The 18,814-nt window shown below is 36.4% G+C and overlaps 1 protein-coding gene across 5 annotated transcripts in view; it reads right to left on the reverse strand.

Annotated features, from left to right (window-relative positions):
* pcdh15a (protocadherin-related 15a) overlaps positions 1 to 18,814 on the reverse strand; it is a 406,352-nt gene that overhangs the window by 160,166 nt on the left and 227,372 nt on the right. For all 5 annotated transcript variants that reach the window (XR_015504985.1, XR_015504984.1, XM_087277644.1 and 2 more), the window contains 4 exon segments: positions 13,069 to 13,262; positions 12,853 to 12,985; positions 8,410 to 8,489; positions 14 to 107 (listed from right to left, as the gene is read on the reverse strand). Coding sequence is in view for 3 of the 5 variants with exons in the window: in XM_087277644.1 (XP_087133770.1) it covers positions 14 to 107; positions 8,410 to 8,489; positions 12,853 to 12,985; positions 13,069 to 13,262 (501 nt within the window). In the remaining 2 variants the exon portion in view is untranslated.

An 18,814-nucleotide genomic window follows, 5' to 3' on the forward strand; every position in this document is an offset into this window, starting at 1 on the left:
TGTAAACTCTCACCCCTCCTGGATGGCCGTCAGATGCAGTGACGATGAGACGGTACTGGTCAATTGTCTCTCTGTCCAGAGGTTTGGCCAGCAGCAGAAGACCTATACTGAACAGACACAAAACACTTACATTCAATTTTCTTTTTCAATTATTTCCTTTACAGCCAATTACTTTTAATTATTATAGATTTGGACCAATACATTACAAAGAAGGAACAAAAAAACAAAGTGTTTAGTCTGATTTGAGGAAAGTGATGAATCGAAGGGAAACTCATTTAAAAGAGCATTTCAGACTAAATTGAGTTGTGTTCTTTCCAACCTCTCTGATGCTTTTCTTACATCATTTGAAAGCTGAATAAGCATATAGGATAGGTACAACTGTTTGAAAACCTAAATATTGAGAGAATTGCATTTAAAACTGGAAATCAATGGGAACAAAAAACAAGCTTTGATATATTTATGGTATGAGATTTAAAAATGCTTTCATAGAACAGGATATTTAATTATTTAAATGATTTTTGCCATAAAAGAATGATGGATAATTGCAAAAAATAGTGTATTAGAGTATTTCAGAAACTGCTGATCTACTGGGATTTTCACCCACAGGATTTATAGAGAATGGTCTGAAAAAGACAAAATCTCCAGTGAGTGGCAGTTCTGTGGGCGCAAGTGCCTTGCTGATGTCACAGATCTCAGGAGAATGACCACACTGGTTCCAGTTGAGAGAAAAGCAACAGTAACTCAAATAACCACACGTTACAACAGAGGTATGCAAAAGAGCATCTCTGAGTGCACAACACATCCAAACTTGACGCAGATGGGCTACAGCAGCAGAAGACCACACCAGGTGACACTCCTGTTGGCTAAAAACTGGAAACTGAGGCTACAATTCACACAGGCTCACCAAAATTGAACAATAGAAGATTGGAAAAATGTTGCCTGGTCTGATGAGTCTCGATTTCTGCTGCAACATTTGGATGGTCGGGTCAGAATTTGAAGTCAACAACATGAAAGCATGAATCCATCCTGCCTTGTATCAACGGTTCAGGCTGGTGGTGGTGGTTTAATGGTGAGGGGGATATTTCCTTTACACTTTGGGCCTATTAGTACCAATTGAGCATCGTGTCGACACCAGAGCCTACCTGAACATTGTTGCTGATCATGTCCATCCCTTTATGACCAGTGTACCCATCTTCTGATGGCTACCTTCAGAAGGATAATGCGCCATGTCAAGCGTGAATTATCTCAGACTGTTTCTTTAACATGACAATGAGTTCACTGTACTCAAATGTCCTCCACAGTCACCAGATCTCAATCCAATAGAGCACCTTTGGGATGTGGTGGAACGAAAGATTCACATCATGGATGTGCAGCTGACAAATCATCTCAATTTGAACCAAAATCTCTGAGGAATATTTCCAGCACCTTCTTGAATTTATGTCATGAAGGATTAAGGCAGTTCTGAAGTCAAAAAGGGGTTCCAACCCGGTACTAGTAAGGTGTACCTAATAAAGTGACCAGTGAGTGTAGGTTTTAAATGATATAATGATGATATTATTGATGACAAAATTTGATCAAAATCTACAGAGTAAACTATCCTATAAATGCAGGGAAGATATGCATAATTATGATGTACACACAATTCTGATAGGAGACACATTCAACAAATCAGAATGACCCGCAAAATGTGGAGAAATGGTGATTTTTAATTGTTTGTGTCATGATCTGATCTGAATAATTCCTTTGGTGAATCGGGAGCCACAACAACATGGTAAATAAACACTGTTATCTATGATTACAAATCAACAAGCAATTCAAACGATCATCCATGCTGAACTGCTGGCCACAGGGAGGCCATTATCATTTGTGAACCAATCAGATTTCAGAAAATCAGCAGGCTCATCCTACAGTGAGCTCACACATGTCTGTTGTGTTGGCAGAAGAGGATAGACAGACTTTGTTAACATTGCAGTCACACACAGCAGAAGAAGCAGGCTGCTGTGATGCTCGCTCATGTTTGTGTGTGTATGTGTGTGTGTGAGCGTAGAATTATATTTCTCCTCAGTTGACCCCTACAAAAGTGATATTGAACGTGTCCTCTGTAGCCTGTGAAACAGCCATATAAAACACTTCAGTGACTGGGATTCTCTTTTCTTTTGGCCTCACAAACCTTCTGCTGGCTGACAAGAATTGCAGGCAAAGACTTTAAATTTTAACACCTTATTTTAACGACTCTTCAACTGTCTAGGCTGTTGCTTCAACAGACAAAATCCTTTGTTATACAAGTCAATGAAGGAGGGTTTTATTTCAGAAGTCACCCCACAAAACCTGTCCTGTTATTACAAATGGCACAGAAGAGAATAAAAGAGAAGTGAGGTTAAGAGAAAAGAAGAGGAGCAGAGAGAAAAAAAAAATGAGGAAAAAAAGAGGAGAAAATATAGTATGAGAAGAGAATATATGAAAAGATAAGAGAAAAGATGAGAAAAGACGGGAGACAAGTCGAGGCAGGAAGAGAGGAAAGGAAAAAAGAGACAAGAGATTAGCTGAGAAGAAAAAAAGAAGAGAAAATAAGCAATGAGAATTTATGAGAAGAGAAGAGACTATATGAGAAAAAGTTAAAAGAAAAAAGGGGTGAGAAGAGACAAGAATATATAGAAATAATTGACAATATATGAGAAGAGAATATATGACAAGAAGAGAAGAGAAGAGAAAAGAAGAGAAGAGGGTAAATGCACAGCTAGTGTTTCTTCTCATCCTGATAAACTTTTTAAATGAGGTTTTTAAAGAAAACAGACCTTAAATGTGTTGATTTAGTAACGGCATACAGTTCACTGAAAGTGCTTGACCCAGGTTACTGAGAAATGTAAAGTCCTTCGGTATAATTTTGCATATACCCTATATATGAAAATAAATGAGAATATGTGAGAAGAGAAGAGATGAGAAGAGACTAGATGAGAAGAAGCGAGAACATGAAAATAAATGAGAATATATGAAAAGAGAAAAGAAGAGAAGAAAAGAAAAGTGAAGAAACAAAATCTAAAGAGGAGAATACATGAAAATAAATGAGAATAGAGAAAATGAGAAGAGAATATATGAAAAACAAATATATATAAGAAGAGAAGACACTAGATAAGAAGAGAAGAGAAAAGACTAGATCAGAAGAGAGAAGTCTCTTTTCATATATAAGAATATGAGAAGAAAGAGAAAAGATGAGACTAGAAGAGAAGAGAATAATAATATATGAGAAGAGAGAAGAAAAAAGAGACAAGAAGAGACTAGATGAGAAGAGAATATAAGAAAATAAATGAGAATATTTGAGAAGAGAAGAGATGAGAAGAGACTAGATGAGAAGAGAATATAAGAAAATAAATGAGAATATTTGAGAAGAGAAGAGATGAGAAGAGACTAGATGAGAAGAAAAAAGAATATAAGAAAATAAATGGGAATATATGAGAAGAGACGAGGAGAAGAGAGGAGAGGAAGAGTAGATGAGACTAGATGAGAAAGGAAAAGAAGAGAACAGAAGAGAACAGAATAAATGATAATATATGAGAATATATGAGAAAAGAGGAGAGAAAAAAGACGAGAAGAGACAAGATGAGAAGTAAATAGAATAAGAATATAAATGAGAAGAGAAGAGAAGAGAAGAGAAGAGAAGAGAGAAGAAGAGATGAGACTAGATGAGAAAAGATAATATATAAAAATAAACAAAATATATATGAGAAGAGATGAAGACTGGATGAAAATAAACTAGATGAGAATAAACTATATGAAAAGAGAAAAGAAAAGAAAAGAAGAAATGAGAAGAGAATGTGAAAATAAATGAGAATATATGAGAATAGAAGAGACTAGATAAGAAAGAAGAGAAGAGACTAGATGAGAAGTAAAAAAAAGATGCAGTGGAAGGAGAAGAGAACAAAACAGAAGAGAAGGTATAGTATGAGAAGAGACTATATGGAAAGACAAAAAAAAAAGAAGAGACAATAGTATGTAAAGGTGCAAGAAAACGTCAGGAAGACAAAACCAGGTAAGAGCAGAGAAAGAGAAAAAAAGAGGAGAGGAAGTGAGACTACATGAGAAAGAATGGCAATGAATCAAGAGATCAAATCCAGAAGAGACTAAAAAGAGAGAAATAAAATGAAATCAACTGAAGTTAGATGATGCAGATAAACTGAGGCATGAAGAAACTAAACGATATGAGATGAGACAAGACGCAAACAAATGAGGTGATGAGATATGGCGAAACAAGCCAATGCAAGATGACAAGATAAAAAGAGGATAGAAAAGCAGATGAGACAAAACACAATCAAAAGTGGCGTGATCCAATGAGACAAGATGTGGTGTGAAGAGACAAGATGAGACAACACAAAGTAAAATAGAGACAAGATGAGACAGTCTGAGAGACAAGATGAGATGATATGAGATGAGACAAAATGAGAAAACGTAGCAGCAAAAGAGACAAAACAAGGTGAGATGAGATATTAGAACAGATAGCTTAAGACATGATGAGATAAGAAGTGAAAAGCAGACACACGATAAGAAGAGATTTAACCAGACCAGATGAAATCAGACAAGGCGAGGCACAGAAAAACAAGACAAGATGAAAGATGAGGAGAAGAGACAAACCCGCTGAACAGAGAAGGTGAGGTGAGATGAAGAAAAAAAGAAAAGAAAAAAATAGATGAGGTGAAACGAGAAAGTCAAAGCAGGAGACATATATAGTACTAGCGCTACCCTTTTGCTCTCTGGATTCTCACATCACTGCTGTTACTATTAACAATAGTCTTAAGTGTGTTTCATTAAGAGTCATTTATGAATCAACAATGTGCTGTTTAATGAAGCCTTTCTGTTTCGCTCCCACTCACACAAATGTTCACACTGTAACCCTGCTAGTGTGTTTTTCTCGTCTTCATCCCTCCAATGCAGTATTCTTAGATTGAGGTTATGTTTACTAGTGCATTTACATTAAAAGGAAAAAAAAAACTTCAGAGTTCACTTTAATTCACTTCTCTCCATTTTTTTTTTACCTTTAAAGGGTCCCTATAATGAAAATAAACTTTTGTAAGCTGTTTGGACAGAGCTGTGTGTAGGTATAGCGTGTCCACAGTCATATTGGAGTGATAGAATCACAATAAGTCTCTTTTTTTTAAATTTCCAGATGTTCAAACAGCATCCCAATCCCTCCCATTTTGATGCCCAACGCAACGTGACATAGGAGTGAGGTTTTCCTGCCCACAGAATTGATTGACAGCTGCATATTAACATGTCTCCATAGGAACACGTATAATCATATCCACAAGACAGGACGTGCGCAAAGCAGCCGGGATTAAAAGATCTGTTCAGCTCTCTGTGATCATCAATCATCATCAAATGTGATCAAGAATGAAGTTTAAAACATTTTTAAAACAGTGGATGTTTGTAATGAATTACAGCGATTTACTTCAGCTTTACTTTATCACCATAGCCGCATGTCAGTACAATTATAAAAGAAGACGCTTCAATCCCGGTTTGTGGACGATATATCAGGTTTACTTTGTCCATTAACATAACGGATATCCATACAGCAGTGGATATTACTGTGTATCCTGACACATTTGTATGCAAAAACAGTGCAAAGTTAATTGCGAGCGATGTGTGTGTGTGCGTGAACTTTGTAAAAACATTGTGTGTGACTCATCTTTCTCATCGACTCAACTCCAATACAAATACATCAAATAATCATTGGGAAATTTCTCACTGTAGTATTTCTCACAAACGTTACATGAGATCTGCTTCCTTCATGTCTGCAACTGTGTTGTTTAACTGACGCAACCGAGGTGGAGATTGAGGCACACTCTGACAGGCACGTGGAAACTGTGGACAAAAACAGCTACATGGTGTTGAGAGCAGAAAATTCCAACATTCTAAAAGGTATAATAAATAATCTGACGGGTGTTTTGAGCAAAAACCTTACAGAAACATTCTGAAGACACAAAAGACTCATCTTAAATCTTGAAAGGGGGTAAAACAGGTGTCCTTTCAACAGGTGTCGTTTACTAACACTGGGGTTTTGTTTTGTTGTTGTTTTAACCAAAATGAAAACTTCTAAAGACAAAGGCTTTGTCTACAAAAATTCAGATAAATTCTAAAACTGTTTTCGTCTACAAATGCTCAATGTCCACACTATTATTTTAAATTCCTTCTCTCCTCTGTACTAAAACATCTGAAAATGCTTTCTTTCATGTACTGCGCATGTGCACAGACATAAGATTATTTTATCTGCGTCATATCCACCTGGCATTTATTTACTTTCCATCTCTTTGAAACATCACGGCAAAATGTCATAACTGGTGTCTGCTTCTGCTGCTGAACAATAGCTCCCAGTAAATATTCTGCGTCCTTTTAACAGAGGCAATACCGAGCATGTACAAACTGACATAACAGCTTAATAGGTCACATGACTAAAATGCTTCATTGTTTTTTTCGAAAGCCACCGTTTTAACATTACACACTGCAATACGAAAAGGATGTTTTTAAGTTCATGCACTTTGGACAAGGTTTTCAAAAAGCTACATTTTCATTTGCTAAAAACACCATCTCAGTATGAATAGGCTAAAATGGAGAAAAAAAGTGTTTTTAAACAAAAGTGTGTCAGGTTGGTTATGGCCAAAGGTATTCCTTCCCTGGCTCTTCTGGAGCATTGTTTTCTTTTCTGACTCTAAAGGTTCTAATCACATGACCATTTCAGTGAGAGGCCATTTACACCACATTTAAAAAAAAACATTTTATGTATTTTACATTTACATTTAGTCATTTAGCAGACGCTTTTATCCAAAGCGACTTACAAATGAGGACAAAGAAGCAATTTACACAACTATAAGAGCAACAATGAATAAGTGCTATAGGCAAGTTTCAGGTATGTAAAGAAAGTGTAAGAAGCAAAACATTAGTATTTTTATTTATTTTTTTGTTGTTAGTGGAGGAGTCAGAGAGGGAATTTCATATTAGTAAGGAAAGTGGAGACTAAATAGTTTTTAGTCGTTTTTTGAAGACAGCGAGTGCTTTTCGCATGTTCGTTTACATGACAATGTCTTTTTGTGGCTGAAAATGTATACATGCATATAAAAGCGCTGTTGTTGTTGTGCCCGTGATGGGCCCATTGGTTAATCTGGCCAAAACCAAAATATGACATTTTATAATGCATAATAGGGGATCTTTAAAAACTGTTATTATATTCCCTTACTCCTACCCCCAAAAAGCACTAGTGATACATTTTAAATGAAGACCCTATTAAGTATGAATTATAAGAGTTTTGATTTACAAGACACAAGGCATGTCCTTGTAAACCAGATCAAAATTGTGATAACTAGGTCCACCAAATCCAGCATTATTATTATAACATTATATAAAATTAAATATTATTGTGCCCGTGTAATCATTTGAAAATGAAGGTGACACTTAGTATGTGGTTAGGGAGGTATAGATTAAGTGCAAACAAACACAATGATGGCGTCGGAAATGGTAGTGTTGTTGCCTATGTGTTTGGTAATGCAAAGTATGGATTTCTTTTTAGCTTACAACCAACAGCAGAGACACATCTTACACTGAATTCTACATACACATAAACACTGAGCTGCCGATGACATGACATCATGTCTTCTAACAAGGTGACTGGCCTGGCATATGTAATAGAGCATTTTTGATTGCTTTAAGTAACATATAAAATGACAGATAGCCTAATAATAATAGATTATGGCATATTTTATACAATCTTGCCACGAGACTGCAAAATAAATTCATTAAGTCTGGATTAGGCCAAAATAAAAAAAAAGTAGAAAAAAGTAGGAGCTTACAGTGTTCCAAGAAAAAAATGAAACACAAATAAGCAATAGCATGATGCATTTTTTATTTTATTTTTTGGTCTGTCCTCAAGCTTAAATTTCAATATTTCAAGCCTATGAATAAAAATAATCACAATGCATCCTTTGGTCGCTACAATATTATTATAAGGTTTTATCTTGTTCTCTTTTACTAGTCAAAATGTAAATACTTTGTTTTAACCCAATGATTGCGTTTGTTCTTTTTTAGTTGAACACAAAAGAAGACAATTTGAGGAATGTTGTAAACCTGTAACCCTTGACTTCCACAGTATTCGTTTTCCTTCTATGGGAGTCAAAGGTTACAAGTTTAAGAAAGTTCTTTAAAATATCTTCTTTCGTGTTCAACAGAAGAAAGAAAGTCAAAGTTTGCAACCACTTGTGGGTGAATAAATAGTGAGCATATTTACATTTTTGGGTGAAACTGTGGATAATTTTTTGGTATCTTTAATCTTCTGAATCAGTTAGAGTGACACTTTTAGGGGGTTATATTTATGAGTGTCCGAAATATATACATTCCTTCTGAAACGTTTATTTATTAATGAAAACTTACGTTCGTGAAAGGTTGAAGACCTCCTGTGGGTCACCGGTCTCTATCCGGTAGGTGATTGGATCCAGCTCACGGTCTGTAGCCTGTGGGAATACACCAAATTATACTCTATTCACACCAGTCTTCTCAAAAAGAACTGCTTGGAGAAACAGAAAAATCAATGTAACATGAAATCAATTGCAGAAAAAAAACAATACTTAAATGAAAAGGCCAAGTCTGCTTGAAGAACATGATGAACGAAAGTAGAATCAGTGACATTTTGCAAAGACGTATACATTTATAACACTAAACCTTTTGCCAGGTTTTCTCGGATACACATTTCCTTTTGTCTGCACTTGACTAGAATCATATAAATATGTGATTACAATACTATCAGGGTGGCAATGCAGTGGCACAGTAGGTAGTGCTGTCGCCTCACAGCACGAAGGTCTCTGGTTCGAGCCTCGGCTGGGTCAGTTGGCGTTTCTGTGTGGAGTTTGCATGCTCTCCCTGCCTGACACAGGGGGTTTCCTCCGGGTTCTCCAGTTTCCCTCATAGTCCAAAGATACGTGGTACAGGTTATTGGGTAGACTAAATTTTCCGTAGTGTATGAGTGTGAATGAGAGTGTGTGGATGTTTCCTGGAGATGGGTTGCGGTTGGAAGGGCATAAAAACCTGCTGGATAAGTTGGCGGTTCATTCCGCTGTGGCAACCCCGGATTAATAAACAGACTAAGCCAAAAAGAAATTTTTACACAAATATCTGTATTTTCTACTCTCTACATTTTTAAATCCTGGTCGTTACTTTCGATATCATGTGTTTGGTCGCGCAATCTATATTTTTTATTATGTCATTGTACAATTTAAGCGCCTTTTGATGCAATCAAACTATTTTTCGTCATTGTGTCTCACTCAGACATCCGCCACGCTACTGAGGAATGTAGTTAAGCTAGTAACGTTGTCACAGACACGGCCCAGTCATTCCCCTCGCTGGCCAGCAGAGGTCACCATCACCAGACTTCTAACCATTACGTCATGCTCAAACACTGATTGCTACACACCTGCAGCATATCTCACTGATGACCCACGCACACACATATAAGCAGTTCAAACACTCACTCCATTGCGAAGTCTTGTTCTGCCCCAGCTGACATTACTGAGCGTTCATCTCCTTGCCTGATCTCCCCGTGTATTACCTGGACTGTTCCTTGACCTTGCCTTGCCTTGCCTTGCCTGCCTTGAACCTTACTCTGTACCTCGCCTCTGACCCATGCCTGCTATCACACTCCTTGACAGCCAGCCGCCAGCCCTTAGACCCAATATAACTACGTTTGATGTGAGTTCGCACACTAGTGCTTATTGTGTGATTGTGATTAAACTGTGTTTAATAAATATACTGCAAATGGATCCCTCTGTGTCAGACTCCTCGTTACAAACGTCACTACTTGTAGCGATGCTACTGCCCAACACTGAGTATTTCTTTTACGCAGGTAATGTTCTGTTTTAAAACTATTTTAGTCAGGCAAAGCTAATGTAGATTTTGTTGTTACGAATGGGTTATATGCACAGAAGTGTTGTTCACTAGTATTGACACTAAAGTCTTCTGGCGAAAGATTAATGTGACTATTTTCAGTTTCATAAGGGACCTTTTACATCATGGATAATGTAGATTTTTATTAAGGTTAACAACATCAGTAAATAGCGCTATTCCACCTAGCCTGCTTTATTGAGCTGAAGGTGATTTTTATATTCAGATTGGTTCATTTTTGAACAATGCTACTTTGAATATTCGGTCTAAAATAGCATTCAAGTATGGCTTAGAATGAAGTGTTATTTCTGAACGACTAAGCATTGGCTTTAGGACAAAGTGTGTGAGGGAGTGAGACCAGCGAAACTTGCATGCATGAAATTTTGCACATTATGACAAGTTTTGCTTGCTACACAACTGAAAACATGTTGGATATAATAGTTTGTCCTTCAGAATAGTAGTATTATAAAGTTTTCTAACTGGCAAATGACAGGATCTAGTGGGACTCTGTCATCTTAAATGTGCGTGTTTGTTTTTTCAAGAGGCATGGCTTTGGACAGCAGGTATGGGATTGTGTTTCAAAGATATACTAACCAGTTTACATTTTGACAGATCACCTACTGCACCCTTAAGGCCTAATATTTTCTTTTTGAATTTTACCATTTTAAAACTTTATAATACCTTGCAGACATTGATTGCACAACAAATAATTATCAGAACATTCTAATTACATTTAACAATAAATAGAAATGTACATTTAAAACCGAAGAGATTCATGGGAAGTCTAAACCGAGACATTAAATAAATGTATATGTGTAGTCATGTTCAGAATGGATTATTACAAACGACTACTTCAGCACTATCTTTACTGTGCATTCAGTAGTATGCTAATTTTCTGCACGCACAGAATACCCACATGACCTACAACATTTATCAAGATATGCGGTACACAGAAGTTCATCCTGCGTGGGATGCTGCACTCCCATAATGCAGTGCGCTCAACCTGACCTTCAATTTACAGTGTATCTGCCAACATCCTCTTTTTTTCCCCCATAACTTGATCGGACTGCAAACACTTAAGAACAGGCTTTACAAACTTATTGACCCATGAATTTTCATCACTTTTTTAGTAAATCATGATCTGTGGATAAGTGTTATTGCTTTATAGCACAAATTCATTAAAATCGATAAAAGAAAATAATAAAACGTATAATAAAAAAGAATAATATAATGATAAAAATCTATTTATCTATCTGTCTGTCTGTCTGTCTGTCTATTTATATGTGTTTGTTTTCTTTCTTTCTTTCTTTCTTTCTTTCTTTCATTTGTCCATCAACCCTGCTTTTGTCAATCCATCTATACATTTTTGTCCATTCATCTATTCATCTGTCCTCCATTTGTTTCTTCCATCCATCCATCCATCCCTCCATCCATCCATCCATCCATCTCTTTCATCGTCCGTCCATCCATCCATCCATCCATCCATCCATCCATCCATCCATCCATCCATCCTTCCATCCACCCATCCATTTCTTTTACTCATCCATCAATTCATTTTTGTCCATCCATCCATCCATCCATCCATCCATCCATCCATCCATCCATCCATCCATTCGCCCACCCACCTACACATCCATCCATCTTTTTCATCCATCCATATTTTACATGCATTCTCCATTTCTTTTCTCCATTCATACATCCATCTCTTTTGCCCAATCCTCCATCCATCCATCCATCCATCCATCCTTCCATCAATTTCTTTCAAAAATCTGTCCATCCATCCATCCATCCATCCATCCATTTCTTTCAAAAATCTGTCCATCCATCCATCCATCCATCCATCCATCCATCCATCCATCCATCTATCTATTTCTTTTGTCCATCCATCCATCCATCTGTCCACCCTCCCACACACCCACCTATCCATCAATCCATCCATCCATCCATCCATCCATCCATCCATCCATCCATCCATCCATCCCATCCATCTTTTTCATCCATCCATATATTACATGCATTATCTGTTTATTTCCTCCATTCATACATCCATCTCTTTTGCCCAATCATCGATCCATCCATCCATTTCTTTCATAAATCTGTCCATTCATCTATCCATTCATCCATCTCTCCATCCATCCATCCATCCATTACTTTTTTCCAACGTTTTCATCCATACATCTTTTTCATTCATCCATCTATTACATACATTCTCCATTTCTTTCCTCTATTCATACATCCATCTGTTTTGCCCATCCATCCATCCATCCATCCATCCATCCATTTCTTTCCTACATTCGTCCATTCATCCATTTATTTATTTTGTCCATCCATCCATCCATCCATCCATCCATCCATCCATCCATCCATCCATCCATCCATCCATCCATTTCTTTCCTACATTCGTCCATTCATCCATTTATTTATTTTGTCCATCCATCCATCCATCCATCCATCCATCCATCCATCCATCCATCCATCCATGCATCCTTCCTTCCTTCCATCCATTCATCCATCCATCCATCCATTTCTTTCTTACATTCGTCCATTCATCCATTTCACCCATTTATTTATTTTGTCCATCCATCCATCCATCCATCCATCCATCCTTCCTTCCATCCATCCATCTATTTCTTTTTTCCATCCATTCATCTATCTATCCATCCATTTTTTTTGGATGAATGAAATAAATGTAAACAATATTTAATCAATATTAATAATTTAAACTACAAAAAGCATGCAGAAATATGGCTTACATTTATAAAAATAAATTGAACTTTACATGATATATTATTTTTGTATTAAAAAAATAATAAAAACCTATTAATTAGGCCCTGAACTGAAAATATTAACATTTTTTTATATTTACATGTTTTGCATGACCACTTAAAAATAACGTTGGGAGAAAACTAAATTAGGCAATATTCCAAAGTCAGTGTGAACCTGCAGGTTGAGCAGTATGGCTCCTATCCTCATGGCCTCGCTGATCTCCAGGTTGTAGGTCTGTAAGGGGAATCGTGGAGGACTCTGATTGTTGGGTGGCAGAACTTCTATGTAAACCGTAGTAATGGAGCTCCTTCACACATAAAGAAAGAATAAGAAATAAAGACACATGCAAAGGCTGATAGCAGAATATGATGTAATGTGTTCGTATCTGACCTCCTCTCAGTGTCAGGAGCATTGTCTGCAGCTCTTACGGTCAGTGCGTATGAACGGCCGACACTCAGCATGACCCCTGGTGCTAAAGTGATTCGTCCTGTACGGTTGTTGATGATGAAATCCCCGTGATCTCCAGCCAGTATGGCATATGTGATGAGGCCGTTTAAACCAGCGTCAGCGTCCTGAGCCGTCAGCTAAAGAACAAACACAGACAGTTAATCATTTTTATTGTAGCCTGTTTTATTGTCTCTGTGTATGACGTTATAGTTTTAAATGGTGCTTAATAGGATTGTATTCATTCATCTAATGTGTTTATGAGTGATCGATCAATTTAAAATGACTAAATCAAAAAAGTACTGTATAACATTGAAAAAAATTCAAACATAAAATTTAATGCAATTTCCATAACTTGTTTTGGTTTATATAACAGTTTTGTCTGGTTCTCGAGTCTGATTGGCTGATAGCCGTGTGATATCAGAACTCGTACAGCTTCTTCAGTCTTGTGTATTACTCCACTCACATAGAGTGACAGCAGATCAATAAACTCACTACAGTTTGACAAATATTGCAGCAGTTGGACAACATAATGTACTTTTGAGGTTTTCTTAGGTAAGAATGTAGTTGTTTTGATTGCAGCTATGGCAGTTTATTTATAAGGATAGTGGCTATTTTAAATATTTTTAATTTTGGAGATTCAGCGCGTCGGTGGACAGTTATGACTATAAAAAATTATAAAACTACAAACTGTTGCACATTTTTGTGTTGTCAACATGCTTGTGTTTATTTAGTTCCTATTGGTGTGAATGAGCCATTGTGTGCAATGCTTGTATATTTAGAACCACCTCTGAGGATAGTGCGAATTACGAGTCAATGTAATTTTGGGGATAACTGGCTTAAAAGATAGGGAACCCCTACTATACTCCATTTAAAAGCAAGACACTAAGGTTTTTTTGCACAGCAACTAATGATAAACAGTAAAAAAAATAAATAAATAACTATCAAGAATGCATGATTATAGGATGTAAAGGCTTTGCAAAGAAAAAAAGTCATTATAATGGAAGTCAATAGGGCAAAAACAGCCATCAACATAACGAAAGGGTAGTTCATTTGCACTGAGTGTATTGTTAAGTTTAAAATAGTCAAGCATTTTCCCAAAAAAATGTGTCAAAATACGATTTTTCACCAAAAAGCATTTCATTTGCTGAAACACAGAGAAAGCTGTGGCCAAAATCCAATTCTATTTTTTGTACCTCTTTCACATGGTCCTTTAAACAGAGTGTGAAGAGGAAGGGCTTCAAAATTTACCTCTAAAAAATAGGACAGCACTACAGCACCTGCACACGCCATCATATGTCATCGAGATCTCTTGCTTCATAAGAGATCAGATGATCGCGACTGCTGTAGTGATTCCAGTTGAGTTATTTTTGGTATTTATCTCCAGGAAATTGCTGAAGGCATATATCATGTTATCATAACAATATGATGCGCCAATAGGATATTAACTGTACTGCGCATTTACACAGTGGCCATATTCATCTATGTAAACACACAAAAAACAACATTAACATTTTAGCAGACACTGTTAAAAGCTCATTTCCAGTCACTAGACTTTACTGACAGGGTATTCCAGTGTCATCGAGTGTCAGAATGTTGTGGGACAACTATACAGTAGTTATTATTAGGGATTATAGATAGCGAAATCTAGTGTTTTTATTTTAGTGTTTGTTTTTTTACCATGATGGTAAAACAAGAACGCTGTTATGAATGTATTAAAAAAGTGTTCATTTGGTGTAAAAATTTGCAATAATGACAAAAAAATACTAATTTGTGCATCGCCTGACTTCCGAGTGCAGCCACTCTGCTGTTGTAGATGGTCTATCTTGTCTTCGTAAAAGTGTAATGTTGTTTTGCAGTTCCCGGCCACTGTACCTTCCCTTTAGCCCTATGCCTTCAAGCTAAAGTGAATTGGGACAGGTAAGTGTTAAGGGTAGAATTGGGATTGGGCCTAAGCCTCAAAACTAGGGCTGAGCAGTATATCGGGTTCTGGGGATATATCAATATGATTCCCCAACACAATGCGGTATTAACCAATGTCATTCATATCAATATAGTTTGAGGCCACATGTGCGCTTTCTGCGCGAAACAGACCACAAGGTAGCACATGAGCTTCACTTGCACAAATGTATAATATTTGTTCAAAATCAATGAATCATTCAAGAATGACCCATCACTAGATGTGACATGGAGGTAGGAACATGCAGTGCCGGTGTTGTATCTAAATCTGACTGGACAATTCTGACTCCCCTCTGACTCCCGTGCACGTGACACAGCTCCTGCAGCTGTCACAGCGGTTTATCAGAAACCATTTATCGATCATTTCTTCCATAAATGACAGTAAGAATGAACATAGAAGCCTTGTCAAATTGACAAGCAGCACCTGAATGTGTTCAAAAGAATTAAAAATGTCAAAATAGGACGAATTTATAGCGCATTTCGAGAGTGAAACCACCTCATACTCATTAATTATATAAGTTCAGTATTTATTACACGGCGGTCTCTTCTTTACATTTACATTATAACTCATTTAACTCTGCGTTCTGCTCTGTTATAATTTGCTTATTAATAATGCTTATTTACAGTATGTGCTTAACCAGCATTTCATCACAGTACTCTGAAACAATTTCATTACTTTTCATTTCTATAGTCTGTTTGTTTTCATCTCTAATATTTATTATTTTGTAAAATAAGTTTAGTCAAAAAAAAAGAAAAAAGAAAAAGTAGGATTTTTTGCATGGAGTGAACGACTTCTCTTTAGATATGCTGGATATGTGCACTGTTTAATAATTGTGCACAATACATACATAAAACAACATATAGAGCTGATTTAATTGTTAATAAACCACACAACTGTGGTATACAGGATTACTTATAACAAAACTGTAATTGTGAGATAAAATATTGTGTTTCATATTTACATTTAATGTGGTTCTTTTCTATCATACAATATTTTTTATTGTGTTACTATTTAAGTGGGCTCCTTTTTTGCTCTGACAATATAGCTCTGTTTTCTGTGGTTCTGTTTACTTTGTTATTTGCACAACAGCACAGTAGTGCTGTGTATAGTGTTAAGCAGGAAAAAAACCCTGTACTGTATTTATTTATCAAAGATTTTGTTTGTAATTTGAAATCTTGTGCAACATTTAGTTTTAAACAGGAGAAAAACCTGTACTGCGTTTTATTTATCAAAGATTTTGTGCCGCTGTTTATTTGTAAACAGGGAAGGAAACCCCTGTGTTTGTATTATATTTAGCTCTAAAAAATGTTTAATAAAGTTTTAATAAAGGTTTTAACTCTCAAGTAACCATTTATGGTAAAATACCGGATATATCGTCATTCCTCCTAAAAATACCAGGATATGATATTTTGGCCATATCGCCCAGCCCAACTTAAAACCACCACAAAGTGGATGAAAACATCCTTAACAGCACACAAGGGTAAAAAAAATTAGGGAAGTCTATGTTAAGTATTTCTTCTTTACCACGTTGATTTCTCATAATATGTACAGAAGCGGTATTAGTTCTACTAGCTCAACTTTTTTTTTTTCCAACTCTACACTCATTACCTTAAATCAACCATAACAGCAAATCCATCCATCTCTCCTCATTAAAATGCAGATTAGACTCTTGGCATTAATGAGGTTTAAAAGCAGCGTAATATGATTATTTGAGATAAACTCTCAAACACAAAGGTACAGATCAAAGACTAAACACCGCTGATTAGGTTCAAAGACGCGCATTTAGATGTAAACACTTAACTCCGAACGTTACCATCTTTAAAAAGCACCGGGGCAATAAATACACCCTAAGGGTAATTCATTCAAAGTCCTGCTAATAGGAAAGCGCCACCTCCATCCGCGGCGCTCATTATTGAGTAAAACTCTCCAGAAGCAGTGATCCGTAGCGCCGTGCCTTTAGCTGCTTTGGAGTGCTGAGGTAAGGGGAAAAAAATTCACACACACACACGCTCGTACTCACACTCGAGGGCAGCAAATATGGCTTATAAAACACATCCAAGTGGCCCGGCTGCCCTCGCTGTGACCTGTGACCTCATTTCAGGAGCATCCGGGCGGCTTGTTATTTAAAGAGAAACTACAGGCCTTCGTGTGTCTGACTTTTCTTTGAATTGTGACCCCGTCGTGACGGAACGAGACAAACACAGGCGGAGCAGAACATGAGCGGAGTGCAAAAATAAAGCTGAAGCTATCATTACTGAGAGAAAGAGAGAGAAAGAATATGCCACAGCCTGAGGGACAGAGAGGCACATATTATGTTCACTTTATGTCAATTTGTCCCACTTTTATTCAGCCCACCAAGCCCCTTTTACAATGCAGATGAGTATTGTTGTCATCTATATTTTAAAGTGATGGTTTACCCGAAAATGAAAACTCTGTCATCGTCACTGGGTGCTTTTAAAACTAATTAAAAGGCTTATTTTTATATAATAATATTTATTTATATAATAAATACCAAACTTATAATTAATAGTATGAGGTGGTTTCACTTTCGAAATGCGCTATAAATTCATCCTATTTTGACATTTTTAATTCTTTTGAACACATTCAGGTGCTGCTTGTCAATTTGACAAGGCTTCTTAGTTCATTCTTACTGTCAATTAGGGAAGAAATGATTGATAAATGGTTTCTGATAAACCGCTGTGACAGCTGCAGGAGCTGTGTGACGTGCACAGGAGTCAGAGGGGAGTCAGAATTGCCCAGGCAGTCAGATTTAGATACAACACCAGCACTGCATGTTCTTATTTTATAGCTTTAAGTTTGAGGCATGCTTGTTATTGTACTCTATAGTTATTTTTTTATTTATTTTTTAATAGTTTTTTTTATTTTTATTGTGAAGCCTCTTAGGATCAGCTACGGTGTTGTGTTAAAATGATGCTTTATAAATTACGCTGTTGAACACACACAAAAAAAAGGATATTTTGAAAAATTCTGGTTGCTGGGACCTACTGATTTCCATAATATATATATATATATATATATATATATATATATATATATATATATATATATATATATATATATATATATATATATATATATATATATATATATATATATATATATATATATATATATATTCTTTTTTTCTTAGTATGTGTTGCAGAATTAAAGATTGATCAAAGGTTTACGAGAACTGAAAGACTACAGTGCTTTACGTCTTCTACGTGAATTTCCAACTAAAAACGAAAAAAAAAGGTGGCATTATTAGTTGGCAAAAATTGATCGCGCTGGATCAGTATGTCATGTGTCGGAGAGTGGTCGTCCAGGCTACTGTTGAAAATATCACCACTGTCCATGACATGGTACTGAGCCAAGAAGATGCACCACACACCCATTGCACTGTCCAAAAGATTGCAAACTAGGTAAGGTGGAAATCATATACATATCTACTAATTTGTTAAAAATGATTTAATTTGCCATCTAATTACAAAGTATATTTAAAGTTGGAGGTATTTTCACAAAGTTCTAACAGAATTCATTTCGCTTAGATATTTTTGAGACACAGTGTATATATATTGAATGATTTAGTCAGTGTATGGGTGTTTCCCAGTGTTGGGTTGCGTTTGGAAGGGCATCCGCTGCATAATCATATGCCAGAGTAATTGCCGGTTCATTCTGCTGTGGCAACCACTGATAAATAAAGAACTAAGCCGAAGGATTGTAAGTGAGTGA

Source organism: Danio rerio, chromosome 13, assembly GCF_052040795.2.
Source record: "Danio rerio strain M-AB ecotype USA chromosome 13, GRCz13ab, whole genome shotgun sequence".
Classification (NCBI taxonomy): Eukaryota; Metazoa; Chordata; class Actinopteri; order Cypriniformes; family Danionidae; genus Danio; species Danio rerio.